The sequence below is a fragment of the Lampris incognitus genome, chromosome 11 (assembly GCF_029633865.1).
Source record: "Lampris incognitus isolate fLamInc1 chromosome 11, fLamInc1.hap2, whole genome shotgun sequence".
Lineage (NCBI taxonomy): Eukaryota > Metazoa > Chordata > Actinopteri > Lampriformes > Lampridae > Lampris > Lampris incognitus.
In genome coordinates, this window is record NC_079221.1 from 4,897,578 (window position 1) to 4,915,244 (window position 17,667).

At 46.9% G+C, this 17,667-nt stretch overlaps 1 protein-coding gene across 1 annotated transcript in view; it reads left to right on the forward strand.

Moving 5' to 3' along the window:
- Window positions 1-17,667, forward strand: part of LOC130120986 (glutamate decarboxylase 1-like) — a 36,758-nt gene that overhangs the window by 9,780 nt on the left and 9,311 nt on the right. Inside the window, exons 5-8 of the mRNA XM_056289812.1 lie at window positions 136-198; window positions 4,051-4,206; window positions 4,853-5,095; window positions 5,283-5,373. Coding sequence (XP_056145787.1) covers window positions 136-198; window positions 4,051-4,206; window positions 4,853-5,095; window positions 5,283-5,373 — 553 coding nt within the window. The remainder of the gene's footprint in view (window positions 1-135; window positions 199-4,050; window positions 4,207-4,852; window positions 5,096-5,282; window positions 5,374-17,667) is intronic.

The following is a 17,667-nucleotide window of genomic DNA, read 5'->3' on the forward strand; positions in this document are numbered from 1 at the left end:
GTCAGACGGCTAATAAATCCGAAACCCGTGCACACAGACGCAGGCCTGGTGGGGATGGGGCGATTCTGCACATGCTTCACCCATTTGATGCCACAATGCATGACAAGTTCACTTGTTTTCCAAACATCGTTGCAGGCTACGACGCGTGGTGCGGGGTGGCCCACGGGTGTACCAGAAAACTGGGCATGAAGATCTGCGGTAAGTTAGCATGTTTGTGTCCTGCGACTACCGAGCGATTAAACGTGTTTCTGTGATCTGTATGTGTGTGTGTGTGTGTGTGTGTGTTCTGTAGTCAGCTATCACTGAACCGGTCCCTGCAGGTCTAGGCCGTGACGTCATATACGCACGCTTCACCTTCCGTGCAAGTGCAGACAGGCGCAGCTGCTTTTATCGTTCCCGTCGACGTGACCCGGGACGTCGATAGACGCCGGGGCTGCTGGGAATGTGTGCGAAACTGGCAAAGAAAGAAAGGAAGAAAGAAAGAAAGAAAGAGCCTCCAAACAATACGCAGGACCGTCCCATTCACGTCTGCCGAGGACTGGAGCGGCGCTCGAGCCGGCTTTGTTGCGACCCGCTGACGTCACCGCGCTGCTGCTGCTGCTGCACCTGTGCAAACTCTTAGCGGCGACGCGTCTCTGATCTTTAGGCCAACAAACGCGTTATGGCCGACGAGTGAAGCGGGGGGTTTGTTTGGTTTTTGGTTTTTGGTTTTTTTTTTTTAGTTTGTTTTAATTGTGTTGACGCCGTAGGGCAGAAAAGCTTTGCTGGTTTTCTTGGAGACAGACGCGGCTCACGCGAGGCCGCTCGGGCCTGTTTAAGCGGTCTGTCGACATTTCATGCTTTATATATATATATATATATATATATATATATATATATATATATATATATATATGGTAACACTTTAGTATGGGGAACGTAGTCACCTTTAATTAGGTGCTTATTAGCATGCAAATTAGCAACATATTGGCTCTTAATTGGTCATTATTACGTACTCATTAATGCCTTATTCTGCATGGCCTTATTATACAACCAGTAAGCCATTAACTATGAGTTTTCCCTCTATGACCTCAGAATTATTGCTTATTAGTAGTACCATCTCAATATGCTTTGCTTAGTATGGCCTTTATAAGGTGGTAGTACCACAAGAAGAGTTATTCTCCCTTACTAACACTTAATGAATATGGTCTGTTCTTACATAACAACACACAAAACTACAAGTGTTCATAGTGTTACATTACTGTAAATTAAGTTTTTGTTACTTAGAATATGTTCCCCATACTAAAGTGACATCTTGATCATTACTAATTCACTAGTAATTACGTTTTATTATGTTCCCCATACTAAAGTGTTACCTCCCCCCTTTTTCCCTCCCCAATTGTACTCGGCCAGTTCTTCACATCCGGTTTCCCAGTGCCGACCCGCGTGTCGGCCGGAAACGGAAATAGACCTCCACGCCGCGTGTATCCATGCCTGGGGTCTCTGCACTTGCCCTGTGGCCTGGCGGCCCGTCCTGGGTGTCTCCCCGCCCGCCGTCCAGTGGCTGGCCGGGACAGGCTCCAGCATCCCTCAGACCCTGAGAGCAGGACTAAGCGGGTCTAGAAAGCGACGTAATATATGGACGTCTCACGCCGCGTGCAAGTTTAGGCGGGCGAGGCTGCTGTCATCGTTTCCGTTGGCGTGAGCCGGGACATAAAGACACCGGGGCTGGGAACGAAAGAAGGAGCCTCCAGAGTTTCTCAACCCAGTCCTCAAGGACCCCCTATCCTGCAGGTTTTCATTGTAACCCTGCATAGGTAGCCCTGCTTGTACTTACTCGACCAATCATCTCGCAGCACTTAATTATGCGACGTCTGACAAAAGTCATTGCTGATTGGTTGAGTAACTACAAACAGGTACCTATTCAGGGTTGCAAAGAAAACATGGAGGATAGGGGGTCCTTGGGGACTGGGTTGAGAAACACTGCGGCCCCGGACGCCCCGTTTAGATTGGGCTTCGTGCGACCCGCTGACGTCACCACGCCTCCGCGCGAGTCCGGCCCCGCCGTCGTTGCACCTGTGCAAAACATTTCCCGCCGGCGCGTTTTATCACCATGCCGGCAGGCGCGTTGTGACACATAACGACGTTAGTTGCTATTGTGTTGACGCCGACGGGGAGAAACTGGTTTGTTTGGGGGGAGGAGGGGAGGGGAGGGGAGAGGGGTTGGCAAGATACGCGGTTTTATTCCGACGGTAATTATTCCCCGGGGCGGCGGCGGCGGCGGCGGCCGGGCGGCGGCGGTCGGGCCTGTTTAAGCGGTCTGTCGACATGGCGCGTATTTCATGCCCTCCCTCCCCCTCCCCCTCCTCCTCTCCCCCCGCCATTGTACTTGGCCGGTTACCCTGCTCTTCACACCCGGCTGCCCACCCGCAGACACGGCCGACTGTGTCCCGACCAAGCCGGGGGTAACGGGGGGGATTTGAGCCGGCGACCCCTGTGTCGGTAGGCAACGGAACAGACCCAGGGCGTCTCTGCGGTTGCCCTGCGACGGCCGGGCGGCCCGGCCCCTCGCCTGCCGCGCAATGGCTGCCGGGATACGCTCCGGCGTCCCCGCCTGCCGCGCAATGACTGCCGGGATACGCTCCGGCGTCCCCCACCTGCCGCGCAATGACTGCCGGGATACGCTCCGGCGTCCCCGCCTGCCGCGCAATGGCTGCCGGGATACGCTCCGGCGTCCCCCGCCTGCCGCGCAATGACTGCCGGGATACGCTCCGGCGTCCCCCACCTGCCGCGCAATGGCTGCCGGGATACGCTCCGGCGTCCCCCGTCTGCCGCGCAATGGCTGCCCCCGCCTGCCGCGCAATGGCTGCCGGGATACGTTCCGGCGTCCCCGCGACCCTGAGAGCGGGAAAGCTGGCGACCGAAGCGCGCGCATTACTTCTAGGCCTTTCTAGGCCCGCCTGTCAATCAAAAGGAACGACCAGAAGCTAGGCTGACGTGTTGACGGGCCCCACCATTTATTTATGTATGTTTTTATAATTTAAGCATTTATCGGTTTCCTCAGTTGACGTCTTGTTGGGTGAATCGAGTAATGAGGTAAATTAGCCGCTTAACACGCGGTCATTACGTTTACATGGTGGAAAAAGTGGATTTATTCATATTGAGTTCGACTAAAACGGGACTTTTAAAACACATGTAAACGCGTTATTCCTACTAAACCGGATTTGTCCGGGTGGGACTAACACGCCTAGATGACGCGGTTGGGGACGGGGTTACCCCGGCGTGTGTACGCCTCAACGGGCCCCGAACCGGCCTGGGGCCCGCGGCGGTCTTTCACCCGGAAGTGGAACAGCGTGGCGTCAATATGGCGAGCGCCGTCCGTCCACGTGGTGGTGGGTGATCTATGCCGGACGGTGCGAGGGAGGAAAGCCGCAAATGTGGCTCACTTACCGGAATATCCGTTTTGAGACGGGGTATGAAAATCACCACAACGCTCGCCAGTGCGGTTAAGGCGATCTTTGCACAACGAAACCCCATTTTACACGAAATTACTTTTGATGTACGGTTGTCGTCTTTTTTAAGGCTATGTTGATATATTCACACGTGCCGTCAGTGACCGCCCTGGCTGCGAAATGGGCCTCCGGGCTCTATACGTTAGATCTATGTTAGATGTTATCTATATTTTATCTATATGTTATGGGTTCGTCGGCGCCGCTCGCTGAAGCGGAATCCATGGAGAGGAATTTAATATGAATTTACAGCCGCCGGCCCACATAAGCAGCTATTTGTTCTTGCTTGGCTGCAGTTTAGTGCTGATGTCACCGGGTTCAACCCCCCCCCCCCTCAAGTCTTCAGCCCATAAATACAGGTTGATGGAACAGCATAAGCTGCTATAAGCACCGTCAGCCCCGTTATCGGAGGCGGGAGGGGAGGTCGAGTCAGATCTGACGGCGTGCTGTTGAAACTTGCAGCGGGGGTCTGCAAAGCTGCATGCAATAAACGTGTTCCCGCAACGCTTGCAAGGAGATCGCGAGCACTCGTCGGGGTCCTCTGCTTGTCGCCATCCTTTAGGGTTTCTGCAGAAGAACAACAACCTGGAGGAGAGGGGCAGGATCGTGGGCTCGCTCAAAGAGCGCTCGTCCAACGCGTCGCTGTCACGCGACAACAGCGACCGGGACTCGCGTTTCAGACGCACCGAGACGGACTTCTCCAATCTCTATGCCAGAGGTGAGATGTCACGTGGCAACACGCCAGAAAACACTTGTTTTATTTTATTTTATTTTTTTGCATCGGCTGTTCATTGCAGAAAGAATACAATGCAAATGAGTGAACACGGGCCACACACATCCTCAGTCACACGCATGGGAAATGCGTGTGTTGTTGAAAGTCATCCTCTATTTTGAAATGGATCACTCCTGTTGGTTTCAGGTCATGAGCGAATGGACTCGCGGCTGAGTTTGCATTCAATTATTTCCATGCAGACAAAACATCCAATTTGCCTTGTTTATGTGCTTTAATTTAAATGGATTTGTTCAGGACGGATAATGGTGACCGGTTTCGGTTCTTTGAATTTGATTCAATGAGGGTTTCGATCGTATGACTTGTTGGAGGATGAAATTATGGGACTTGATCTGTATTCTGCGCTGTAGTGCATACTAATCACCTTTAAATTAGACAGGATAAGGAGGGGGGAAAAATTAAATGTGTAATTAACAACCACTTGAGAAGTTGCGTTCAAAAATGAAATTACATGTAAATGTTCTTTAAAAAGTACTTGGTGTTGAAGAAATGATGGAGGTCCAACCCTAAACCTTAACCCTATAAAGAGTCAACAGATTTCACTATTGTCATATATGCACATTGCACATCATAGATTTATTGCCTGCCAAGAATGGAGAGGAACCGACCATGCAATTCTTGCTGGAGGTCGTGGACATCCTCACAAACTACATCCGGAAGACCTTTGACAGATCCACCAAGGTGCTGGACTTCCACCACCCCCATCAGCTGTTGGAGGGCATGGAGGGCTTCAACCTGGAGCTCTCCGACCAGCCGGAGTCTCTGGAGCAGATCCTGGTGGACTGTAGGGACACGCTGAAATATGGGGTCAGAACAGGTGAGAACAAAAGAGACTCGAGGCTTGGTGCAGCCAGCGAGGCAAGGCGAGGCCCGGTGCAATCAATAACTCTCCTTAGTCTACATGCTGGTGTAACGATTACAGATAAGCCAGTTACTCTCAAGTTCTCGAGTGATTAATAGCTTGTGTGAAAAATGTCTCTTTGTTGTCTCTATGTCAAACCCAGGTCACCCCAGGTTCTTTAACCAACTCTCCACTGGATTGGACATGATTGGGTTAGCAGGAGAATGGCTCACTTCTGCAGCCAACACTAATATGTGAGTGCACATTATGACTTGTTATATGATAATAATAATAATGCTGCATTACCATTAATGACATATATACATATTTACACGGATGGCTTAAACTAAAAAAAAAAAAGAAGAAGAACAATCTTTGCTGTTTGTAAATCGAGCTCAAATGTAGATAACAAGAAAAATTACGAGTATTTGATGGGTCCACTTTGAAGGGACTGGGTTCATATGACCTTAACCTTGGTTTTTGCTGCCATTTTATTTAACAGCGTTTTGGTAGATCGGAGTTTTCAGCAATGCGATCCCTTCAAAATGACACATTTAGGGTCTCCGGTGTGCTTTTAGCAAAACAATACCAAGAAGGCCTCCACCGTCACTCATGCAAGAAAATCAAAGGTGCGAATGAGGAGATATCTGAGTTTTTCCGATATTATCATTGTTGAACTGTGCTGTGGCTGTGGCCAGATAATACAGCCCTACAGGCAAGCCAAATTACATATTGATTTACATTCACAGTTTGCATGGTGTCTTTGTTTTATGTAACGCTGGTTTCGTGAGATAACAGTACCGCGAGAAAAAAAGAACACCTCCCCTGAGATGATCTGCACGCAGTGTGAATAACCATCACGGGGGTTCAGTGTTGCTGTTCATTTTGCATGGAAATACCATGTTAACCCTCGACGTATCCAGGGGTTTGTGTTGAGCAATATAAAATAATTTGGGCAACAGGCCCCCTCACAGAGAGCCATGTAAGGTTATAACAGACTGTTACCAATCCACTGGTGTGAGAAACGGTGTGCTTGTTCCTGGTGATGTCCTCTCAGGATACGATGTCACGATCCAGTTTTCCCAGGACAAAAATCTAGCATGGATGGACTGGGACAGTGATGTTCCTGGCACAAGAATTAGGAACAATTTATTGTCATTTCACGAAACAAAATTTAGTTTCTCCCAGCCCACAGCAGTGCAACACAAAAGACAAAAACACACATCCAAAATTTCCCAAAAACTACGCCACCAAAAACATACAAAAACAGAAAGAACAAAGCAAAAAAAACACAAATGGTTGACAACACAGTCCTCTCTTTGCAACAGAGTCCAAAAATTCCGCTGTCCGATAGAACGAACGCCAGCCAGGATGACTGTCGGAACTGCCGGTCTGCATGGGCTAGCAGTTAGCTTAGCCTGCCCCGCTTCTGCATCCTGTCAGACCGCCCTCGGTGTTTCCTCTTCGGGTGCAGCTCTGAGCAGGGCCGTGTTGGCCCAGGGACCACGGACATAGTGGAACTGCAAATCTTCCACTTTCATGTTTTTTGGGGGGGGTTTTAGATCTAAAAGCTGAAACACCATTGTAAAACATGGATGGTGGGAGCTGTGCCATAATGGTCCATCTCCAACATATGACCCCTAAAGTCAAGAAGTCAATTATGCTGTTGAGAGCGAAATAATCACATGGCCTGTCCAGGGTGTCTCCCTGCCTGCCGCCCAATGGCTGCTGGGATAGGCTCCAGCATCCCCGCGACCCTGAGAGCAGGATAAGCGGTTTGGATAATAGATGGATCGAATATCACATAAGACATGGGTAGAGAATAACTAGCTAACTAAAAAACTACAGCTTTATTCCATTCACCAGAAGTGTACCCCTGAATTGTGTTGCGTGTTGTTGGCGTGTCTACTGTTTACATTGTCAAGTCTAGGGTTCATGTCAAAACCAAGAACAGAGGTGTTTCTGACACTTCTATGAGAAATGCTGTCTGTTTCTTCTCTCGGGTGTTATGGGCTTACAACACCGTGGACGAGTTTTGGGATGCCCAATGGAGGTCGCTCACGTATTCGTAATTCGCGTTCATTAATTACTCCTTCAACCCTAATTACCCCTGGCAGTTATTGATTGACACAAATTGACGAGCACATCCAGGATTTACATGATCTCGATTATAAAGCATCACCTACATGACTGGTGGTGTGAAATTAATTTGGGACATCTGCGAACGAGCGTCTTGTTTTTCCCTTGTACAGTCACTGAGCATGTCCTATGGAAAGCAAGAGAAGTGAAAGCAACAATGGCGCAGGGAATAATGTGACGTACGGTGTTGTTACACTGATTCACTGACTTCCATTATTTTGAGGAGAAAGATGGTCATGTAATTATCTGAGCACTGGTCAGAAAATAGATGAGCCAGCTCTCATTGCCCTTGTAATAAAGGTGATTGGGCTCCTCTGCTCCAGCGAAGATGGTTTTAATGATGTTGGAACAATCCTTTATTCTGCAGTGATAAGACACAATAACACAAACTGACTCACATACTTCCCATTGTAACATGTTTTTTTTTTTGTAACATTCATGCTTATTTTATTTAAAGACATAGATGTTGGCAGTTTTACATCACACTTGATTTCATATTGCACAGACATTTTATATTAACAATTTACAAATAAGGGCTCTCAGATCTAAATTCTAAGGTACATTTATATAAGAATGGCAAAAATTAGCTATATATCCGTCCATCCATTATCCAAGCCGCTTATCCCAATATGAATATATGATATAATATGATTATAATATACTATATGATTATGATTATATGATAGATATATAATTATGATATTGATATGATTATGATATATACACTACCGTTCAAAAGTTTGGGATCACCCAAACAATTTCGTGTTTTCCATGAAAAGTCACACTTATTCACCACCATATGTTGTGAAATGAATAGAAAATAGAGTCAAGACATTGACAAGGTTAGAAATAATGATTTGTATTTGAAATAAGATTTTTTTTACATCAAACTTTGCTTTCGTCAAAGAATCCTCCATTTGCAGCAATTACAGCATTGCAGACCTTTGGCATTCTAGCTGTTAATTTGTTGAGGTAATCTGGAGAAATTGCACCCCACGCTTCCAGAAGCAGCTCCCACAAGTTGGATTGGTTGGATGGGCACTTTGAGCAGATTGAGTTTCTGGAGCATCACATTTGTGGGGTCAATTAAACGCTCAAAATGGCCAGAAAAAGAGAACTTTCATCTGAAACTCGACAGTCTATTCTTGTTCTTAGAAATGAAGTCTATTCCATGCGAGAAATTGCTAAGAAATTGAAGATTTCCTACACCGGTGTGTACTACTCCCTTCAGAGGACAGCACAAACAGGCTCTAACAGGTACTATTTAATGAAGATGCCAGTTGGGGACCTGTGAGGCATCTGTTTCTCAAACTAGAGACTCTAATGTACTTATCTTCTTGCTCAGTTGTGCAACGCGGCCTCCCACTTCTTTTTCTACTCTGGTTAGAGCCTGTTTGTGCTGTCCTCTGAAGGGAGTAGTACACACCGGGGTAGGAAATCTTCAATTTCTTAGCAATTTCTCGCATGGAATAGCCTTCATTTCTAAGAACAAGAATAGACTGTCGAGTTTCAGATGAAAGTTCTCTTTTTCTGGCCATTTTGAGCGTTTAATTGACCCCACAAATGTGATGCTCCAGAAACTCAATCTGCTCAAAGAAGTGCCCATCCAACCAATCCAACTTGTGGGAGCTGCTTCTGGAAGCGTGGGGTGCAATTTCTCCAGATTACCTCAACAAATTAACAGCTAGAATGCCAAAGATCTGCAATGCTGTAATTGCTGCAAATGGAGGATTCTTTGACGAAAGCAAAGTTTGATGTAAAAAAATCTTATTTCAAATACAAATCATTATTTCTAACCTTGTCAATGTCTTGACTCTATTTTCTATTCATTTCACAACATATGGTGGTGAATAAGTGTGACTTTTCATGGAAAACACAAAATTGTTTGGGTGATCCCAAACTTTTGAACGGTAGTGTATATATATATATGAAATAAAAGCGTGTTTAATATCACTACATTTAATGCTGCTGAATTTCTGCTCAAATTTTCTGTGAATATGAATTGAAGTAAACTAAATGAAGAAAATTATACTGATATAATATGATTATAATATACTATATGATTATGATTATATGATAGATATATAATTATGATATTGATATGATTATGAGCTATATATATATATATATATATATATATGAAATAAAAGCGTGTTTAATATCACTACATTTAATGCTGCTGAATTTCTGCTCAAATTTTCTGTGAATATGAATTGAAGTAAACTAAATGAAGAAAATTATACAAATCTGGTCTATAGACTAGAGTGTAATTACGGTTAACAAAAGAAATGTGCGACAAGGAGCGCAAGTTGACTTAATGTTCACAGCAGGTGAAAATGTGCTTTAAGATACAGCAAATGTCCAAAAAACAAGCGTCGGGGCAATACCACACCTGACTTCTCATTTGTCTAAACACAGAGGATTCAGAGACAAAGTTCTACGCAGTACTATCCATCCATCCATCCATCCATTATCCAAACCACTTATCCTGCTCTCAGGGTCGCGGGGATGCTGGAGTCTATCCCACCAGTCATTGGGCGGCAGGCAGGGAGACACCCTGGACAGGCCGCCAGGCCATCACGCAGGGCTGACATACCCACACGTTCACACCTAGGGAAAATTTAGTACGGCCGATTCACCTGACCTACATGTCTTTGGACTGAGGGAGGAAACCGGAGCCCCCGGAGGAAACCCACGCAGACACGGGGAGAACATTGCATGAGCTTTATGTGATGTTTCATTTCGTCAGCGCTATCACACTTTATTAATGTTTGCAACACATGGCACACGTAAAATATAGCTACCAAAGTGTGCACCCTTCCCTGAGAGCGCCCCTCCTATATAGTAAGCAGGTGCACACTCCCCACGAGGGGTGACTGTAGGGCAGTTGCTCGTTCATCTCCTTATCTTGTGTTTTCCATCTTGCACCCCACAAGGCCGTTTCTCCATTACTTTGTACAGACTTTGCTACACTCGGTGAGTTTCTATTACATTCGTCTGCTGTCAGCTAAGCGTTAACAATAGGTCTTTATTTGTTCACATGAAGACACTTTATAACACTACCTTTGTTCTGCTCCATATGAACTTTAAGCATCTAAGCAATATAGACTAAAGTTAAACATGGTATAGTTCATACATGGTCAATATGTATCGTTAATATGGCCATCACATAATCATCTGAGCACACAGCTCATATGATCATAAAATTACCTTCACAACCCCCCCCCCAATCAGCAACAAAATTGCCCAAATAAAACATCAAATGAAAACATGACATTGGATATATATTCTGGCAAACCTCTTACCTCACACTAACAGTGCATCCTGTCCGTCAGTTGTAAGCCAACTGGAGCGCATCAGATTTACATCAATACAAACTCCCCAGTCAGACAGAAGTCACGATCATCCCATGTCCTCTCGGCCAAACATCTCACCCCACTCTTGACTAGGAGCAAGTAAAAGACTCAACAGGTTATCTACACGATCTGAGCAAACACATCATCGAAAACCCAGAGTTGACATTTGGGAAAAACCTACACGAATGCCCAAAAGTATTCTAAATACACGACATAATCCCCGTAGTCTTAATCAATGCTTTTTATTTGATTTCTCCTTTTCCCCTGTTGCTACTGCCTGTGGGCAGCATCGATCCCTGCCGATGCTACCACCTGTCGGTGACATCGATCCTATTCCTGGGATCATTTATCTCTCGTCTTCTGTGGGTGGAGTGGGTCTTGCACCGTTGTCCTCCGTCCCTGGACTCTGTGTCTTCCTGGAGTCTGTCTGCAGTGGTTGGCGTGGAGCCACGTGGCCCTATCGGGAATCTGTACCACTGTTGGAGTGGTTAGGAGCACCTGGCGTGGTCCTGGCCACCATGGTTTTTGCCAGTGCTTTCTCCTTCTAGCCCTTAACCAAGATCCAGTCTCCCAGTTGCAGATCGTGGAGCTAGCCCTCCTGAGGTTGTGGCAATCCTGCTGCTACCTGTGACTGAACACGGCTTAGCACTTTGTTTAATTGTACACAGTATGTAATCGTGGTGTCGTCCAAGAGATCAGCATTCTGCACCTCCCTTGCAGATGGGTGCATGCCTGTTCTCATGGATCTCCCTATGAGGGTCTCCCTATGAGGATCTCATGTGGAGATAACCCAGATTGTGGTCTTGCCCTGGCTCTCATAGCCATTAACACTAATGGCAATGCCTTCAACTGTGACAACCCTCTCTGTACAACATTTCAATAGTTCCCCCCCGCACCCCTTTTTCTCCCCAATTGTACCTGGCCAATCACCCTGCTCTCTGAGCCGTCCCGGTCGCTGTTCCACCTCTCTGCCAATCCGGGGAAGGCTGCAGACTACTACATGCCTCCTCCGATACATGTGGAGTCACCACCCGCTTTCTTTTCACCTGACAGTGAGGAGTTTCACCAGGGGGACACAGCATGTGGGAGGATCACGCTATTACCCCCAGTTCCCCCTCCCCTCGAACAGGCGCCCCAACCGACACAATCCGCAGATACGGCCAATTGTGTCTGTAGCGACGCCTGACCAAGCCAGAGAGAGGTAACACAGGGATTCGAACAGGCGATCCCCGTGTTGGTAGGCGATGGAATAGACCGCTATGCTACGCGGACGCCCTCAACAGTTTGTTTTTAAGGGTACCATTCTCTCTTTCAACAGCACCGCCACTCTGTGGTTGGTAGGCACAATGTTTTCTTAAATCAGCTCCTATTACTTTTGACAAATTTTCCAGGACCTGATTTGCAAAGTGTGCGCCATTATCACTACTGATGCATTCAGGTACGCCCCATCTGGGCAAAATGTCTCAGTAGCATCACTGCTACTGTCTCCGCATCAGCATGCTTCTGTGGGAAAGTTTCTACCCATTTTGAAAACATATCTACAAATACCAAGCAATACTTGTTCCCTTCACAAGGGCTTAGTTCAATGAAATCCACTGTTAGGCATTCAAATGGTGCCAGTGGTGCTGGGTGACCAGACGGCACCATCTGGAATCCCTGTCCTGGGTTGTTCTACAAACGAACCAAACATTTTTGGCAAGATTTTTGAGAATAATTTGAAAAACCTGTTGTAAACCATACTCTGTTTACTGACTCAACCGTCCCCTCTTTGGACACATGGTCTTTCCCATGTCACAATGTTGCATAATAGGGAAACAGACTACATTAATTGTTATTATATTATTATATGTTATATGGTTTGGAGACAGTGGCACTAATTAAAAGATAGGAGGTGGAGCTGGAGGTGGCAGAGCTGAAGATGCTAAGTTTTTCATTTGGAGTGATGAAGAAGGACAGGATTAGGAACGAATATATTAGAGGGACAGCTCAAGTTGGACGGTTTGGAGACAAAGCAAGAGAGGCAAGATGGAGATGGTTTGGACATGTGTGGAGGAGAGATGCTGGGTATATTGGGAGAAGGATGCTGAATATGCAGCTGCCAGGGAAGAGGAGAAGAGGAAGGCCAAAGAGGAGGTTTATGGATGTGGTGAGAGAGGACATTCAGGTGGCTGGTGTGACAGAGGACGATGCAGAGGACAGGAAGAGATGGAAATGGATGAGCCGCTGTGGCGACCCCTAACGGGAGCAGCCGGAAGTAGTAGTAGTAGTAGTAGTAGTAGTAGTAGTAGTAGTAGAGATTACATGGTAGGCACGGTCTCCCATCCGGCGTCTGCCAAACGTTATTTACATATGTACAACCTGTTGCTTTCCATGCAGCTTTTTCCTTCGGTGAAGCAGACGTCTGTGAGAGAATCAAATCTGCCTTAGTGGCAATCGGTGTTGTTAACAATTTGGTCATTTGGTGATCCTCTGATGAGATTGCTGCAACTTTACTGCCGCGTCATCTCTTGCATTGCCTAAAGAAACAAGATCTCTTTTTTTTACCCCCCCCTTTTCTCCCCAGTTGTACCCGTGAAATTACCCCACTCTTCCGAGCCGTCCCGGTCACTGCTCCACCGCCTCTGCCGATCGGGGGAGGGCTATAGACCACCACATGCCTCCTCCGATACATGTGGAGCCGCCAGCTGCTTCTTGTCACCTGACAGTGAGGAGTTTCGCCAGGGGGATGTAGCACGCGGGAGGATCACGCTATTCCCTCCAGTTCCCCCTCCCCCTCGAACAGGTGCCCCAACCGGCCAGAGGAGGCGCTAGTGCAGCGACCAGGACGCGATATTATGAACCCTACATAGGCCTCGCCAAAATCCCGTTTCTGGCTTTGTCACGTGTGCGCCACCGTAGCAACGCGAAAATATGTTGTTATGGGGTTAGCGCTCATCAAGGAAACGCTGTACACCCACAATTTAACCTGTCTAAGTTATCCACAATCAACATTAACGTTTTTAACTCAATCTTTGCTTGCTCCACGTTTGAGCATAGGATACTTCACCCCTTATCATGACTACAAACAAAACGAGCTCCTATATTGTAGTAATATGACTTTTACATTTATACACAGGTAACAACTTACTGATCAGCTTTCTTAAATGTGAGAAAGTCTATTTATTAGATATATGTTCATTTTCAGACAACTAACGTTACTTACCTCCGTTCTGTTGTTGACAGCCAGCAGTCCAAAATTACAAAAGCAGCCAGCTGTCCAAAATTGCGAAAAATACTAAATTACAAAATTGAAGGTAGCTAACGTTAGCTTTGCTTCGCACCGAGTTGATAGTTGATTGTTTCCTTAGCAACGCAGCGGAAATCCGGCGTCCGTTCGCGAGATTTGGGACAGGGTACGGGATTTTGGCGAGGGCTATGTAGGGTTCATAATATCGCGACCAGGACACATACCCACATCCGACTTTCCCCCCGCAAACACGACCAATTGTGTCTGTAGGGACACCCAACCAAGCCGGAGGTAACACGGGGATTCGAACCGCCGGTCCCCGTGTTGGTAGGCAACGGAATAGACCGCCACGCCACCCAGATGCCCCAAGAAACAAGATCTTTACAGTTAATGTGGGCATCACACTTACATACTGTAAGTTGTCTGGGTAGGAGAGCAGCCTGTAAAAGATTTTTGATTAGGTCAGCATGTGAGATTGCCTTTCCTGTGGATGTTAGGAAACCTCTCATTTCCCACAGCTTCCCAAAATCATGCACCACCCCAAATGCATATCTGCTGTCTATATACCCAGTGAATGTTTGATCATTTGCCAATTCGCATGAGTGTGTTAAAGCAAAAAGCTGCCGCCTGTGCTGACAAGTGTGATGGTAATCTGGCGCTTTCCACAGTCACGTGGTCATCTACTATGGCATAGCCAACCTCTGCCTCTCCTGTCTGAACATTTTTCCTGGCTGAGCCATCAACATAGTATACCAGACCTGGGTTTTAAAATGCTACTTCAGGGGCATCTGGGTGGTGTGGCGGTCTATTCCATTGCCTACCAACATGGGGATCGCCGGTTCGAATCCCCGTGTTACCCCGCTGGCTTGGTCGGGCGTCCCTACAGACACAATTGGTCGTGTCTGCGGGTGGGAAGCCGGATGTGGGTATGTGTCCTGGTCGCTTCACTAGCGCCTCCTCTGGTCAGTCGGGGTGCCTGTTCAGGGGGAGGGGGAACTGGGGGGAATAGCATGATCCTCCCACATGATGTGTCCCCCTGGCGAAACTCCTCACTGTCAGGTGAAAAGAATTGGCTGGCGACTCCACATGTATCGGAGGAGATACCATGTGGTCGTTTGCGGCCCTCCCCGGATCAGCAGAGGGGATGGCGCAGCGACCGGGACAGCTCGGAAGAGTTGGTTAATTGGCCGGATACAGTTGGAGGAGAAAAAAGGGGGTGGTGTGCTCCCAAAAAAAAAAACTGCTACTTCGCTGAGATCTGCACGTGGTTGGCAAGCTGCTGCCACCACGGCAACACAATCATGTGGCTCTCCATCCTTTGGAGTTGGGAGGAGAGTGGCTGGATTCAGCACTGTGCATCCCTGGATAGTTATATTAGGAGCTGCGTGCAGGTTGTTATTGTACTTAAGCCAGCATGATGTAGGCATTTGGGTGGTCTTTTGTTCTAACAGGAGAGCTGCCACAGCATGTGGAATGAGGAGGGGAAGTGGCTGGTAACCCACAATGTCACGTGATGCTAACACCGCCTTCTCTGCTGCTGCTACAGCGGGTAAACAAAGCGGTTGGCCTTGTGCCACCGTATCTAGCTTTGCTGAGAAATATGGCACCGGCCTCTGTTTCCCCCCATGCTCCTGTTGTAACACTGGAGTCATGTAGCCCTCTTTTTCATTCACAGTCTGTGTGAATAATGTGGTCACCTCTGGTAGCCCTAATGTCAGCGCGATGGTCAGCTGTTATTTTAGTTTGACGAAGGCTTTTTCGGCCTCTAGTGTCCAACTGACCTCATCCTGTGGTTTCAAATTATGGCCATATTTGATAGTCCGCAATGGTCCCTCATAGTAGGCATAGTCTGGTATCCATTGTCTGCAATAACGAGTCATCCCTAAGAATGACATTATCTGTCTCTTAGTTTTGGGTTTTGGAATATCCAATATAGCTTTCATGTAATTTGTGTGCAGGCGCTTACCGTCCTGGGATATTACATGACCCAAGAATGTTACCTCTGTCTGCACAAACTGTAATTTGGATAGGCTAGCCTTGTGGCCTTGTTCTGAGAGGAATTTCAGCAGTGCCACCGTGTCTTTTTTGCATGCATCCTCATTGGGTGAACAAATCATTAGACCATCTACATACTGAACTAATTCACTTCCTTCAGACAAAAGTAGCTGTTCTAAGTTTTCCTGCAGTGCTCCTGAGTACACTGCTGGTGAGTCAACAAACCCCTGACTCATTCTTGTGAATGTGTAAGATATCCCTTGACATGAAAATGCAAAAAAGAACTGAGAGTCTGGGTGTAGCGGTACACTGAAAAATGCGTTAGCAGGATCAACCACAGAGAAGTGAGAACTGGCGGGCCGAATCTGAGTCAAAATTGTGTGTGGGTTTGGTACATTTGGAGCCCTGGCGTGCACTGCAGCGTTAACTACTTGTAGGTCCTGCACAAAATGCCACTCTGTGGGCTGTCCCTCTGGCCTGATTTTCTTTACAGGAAATATTGGGGCGCACACTGGGGAGTCTGGACAAGGTACAATCACATCTGCTTCCAACAGACTGTTAAAAACAGGAGTAATTCCCTCAGCTGCCTCCTTGTTGAGTGGATACTGGCGCTTGCATGGTCTGTATGTTCCTTTGGGGGTTATAACTAATGGTTGTCTTGATGCATGCTCAATAATCCAGGTAAAGAAATCCCATAAAGTCAATCAATTCATCTGGACACAAGGTTTATTGGGAGAAACGTTTCGTCACTCATCCAAGTGACTTCACCAGCCTCAACTGACTGCAGATATCCCCCAACCTCATAAACAGCACAGTTGCATAATGACCAATCAAAACCAATGATCGGTTTCATATGCAATTTGCCATCACCGTTAACTAGACTTAGAATGGCCATGTGTACTATTCACCGAGGCTAGGGGAATAGTTGCAGTCACAGCATTGTAAGATGGTGACAGATGTACTCTTAGCAAATTACTCTTGGTTGACAAAGAGGCCATCTATGTGATGAGGGAACAACCACCCCTGAACCATCAAGCGCACACACTTTCAGCTGTTGTTCATAATTAGAGCGGTAGGATCTTGTGGTTTCGTCATGCCACTGTCACGGAACACCTTTTCTAGGCATACCAGATAGTCTGCAACTGTCTCTCCTTTGTGTTGTTCACAGCTTCGTACCGCATCTCATCTTATGGTTGGCTTGAACTGGTCTTGCAGTCTGGTCAACAAACCCTCTGCTATGGATCTATAGCCTGTTGGTTACTGGTGTACTGCCCAGCTGTATCTCTGATATGTATGATATCAAAGACATATATGTTAAGGTTAATACTCCTGCCTATGCCCCTGACCGAGGCAATAGAAAAAAGATCTGGAGTTGGTTGCCAGGCGCTGCACGGCGGCTGCCCACTGCTCCTAGCTACACAGCAAGGATGGGTATAAATGCAGAGAATGAATTTCGTTGTATGTGAGTGTATTCTATGTATTGTATTCTATTTTGATCTTGCTGGAGCCGGTTTCCTTTCAGTTGTCCCCACTTCAACTGGAGCGGGAATTGTAGCAGCCTTCTCAATTCAGATAATGTGGAGTGATGTTGGTCCATTATTTATCTTAATACCCTCACATAATCTCTTCCACCTGCCATATTTGATGTCTGGCAGGTCTTCTGTGACTTGCTGCATTTCTGCCGGTGACCATGGTCTATATACCCACATCATGCATTTCTTCATGGTACTAGGTGTGGGACTTCAATCATGGGAAGCAGCGTACACATTGGGCCATCTTCATCCTTCAGGGTCTTGTCTTTATTAATGGACCCCAGTACTTGTCCTGGTGTT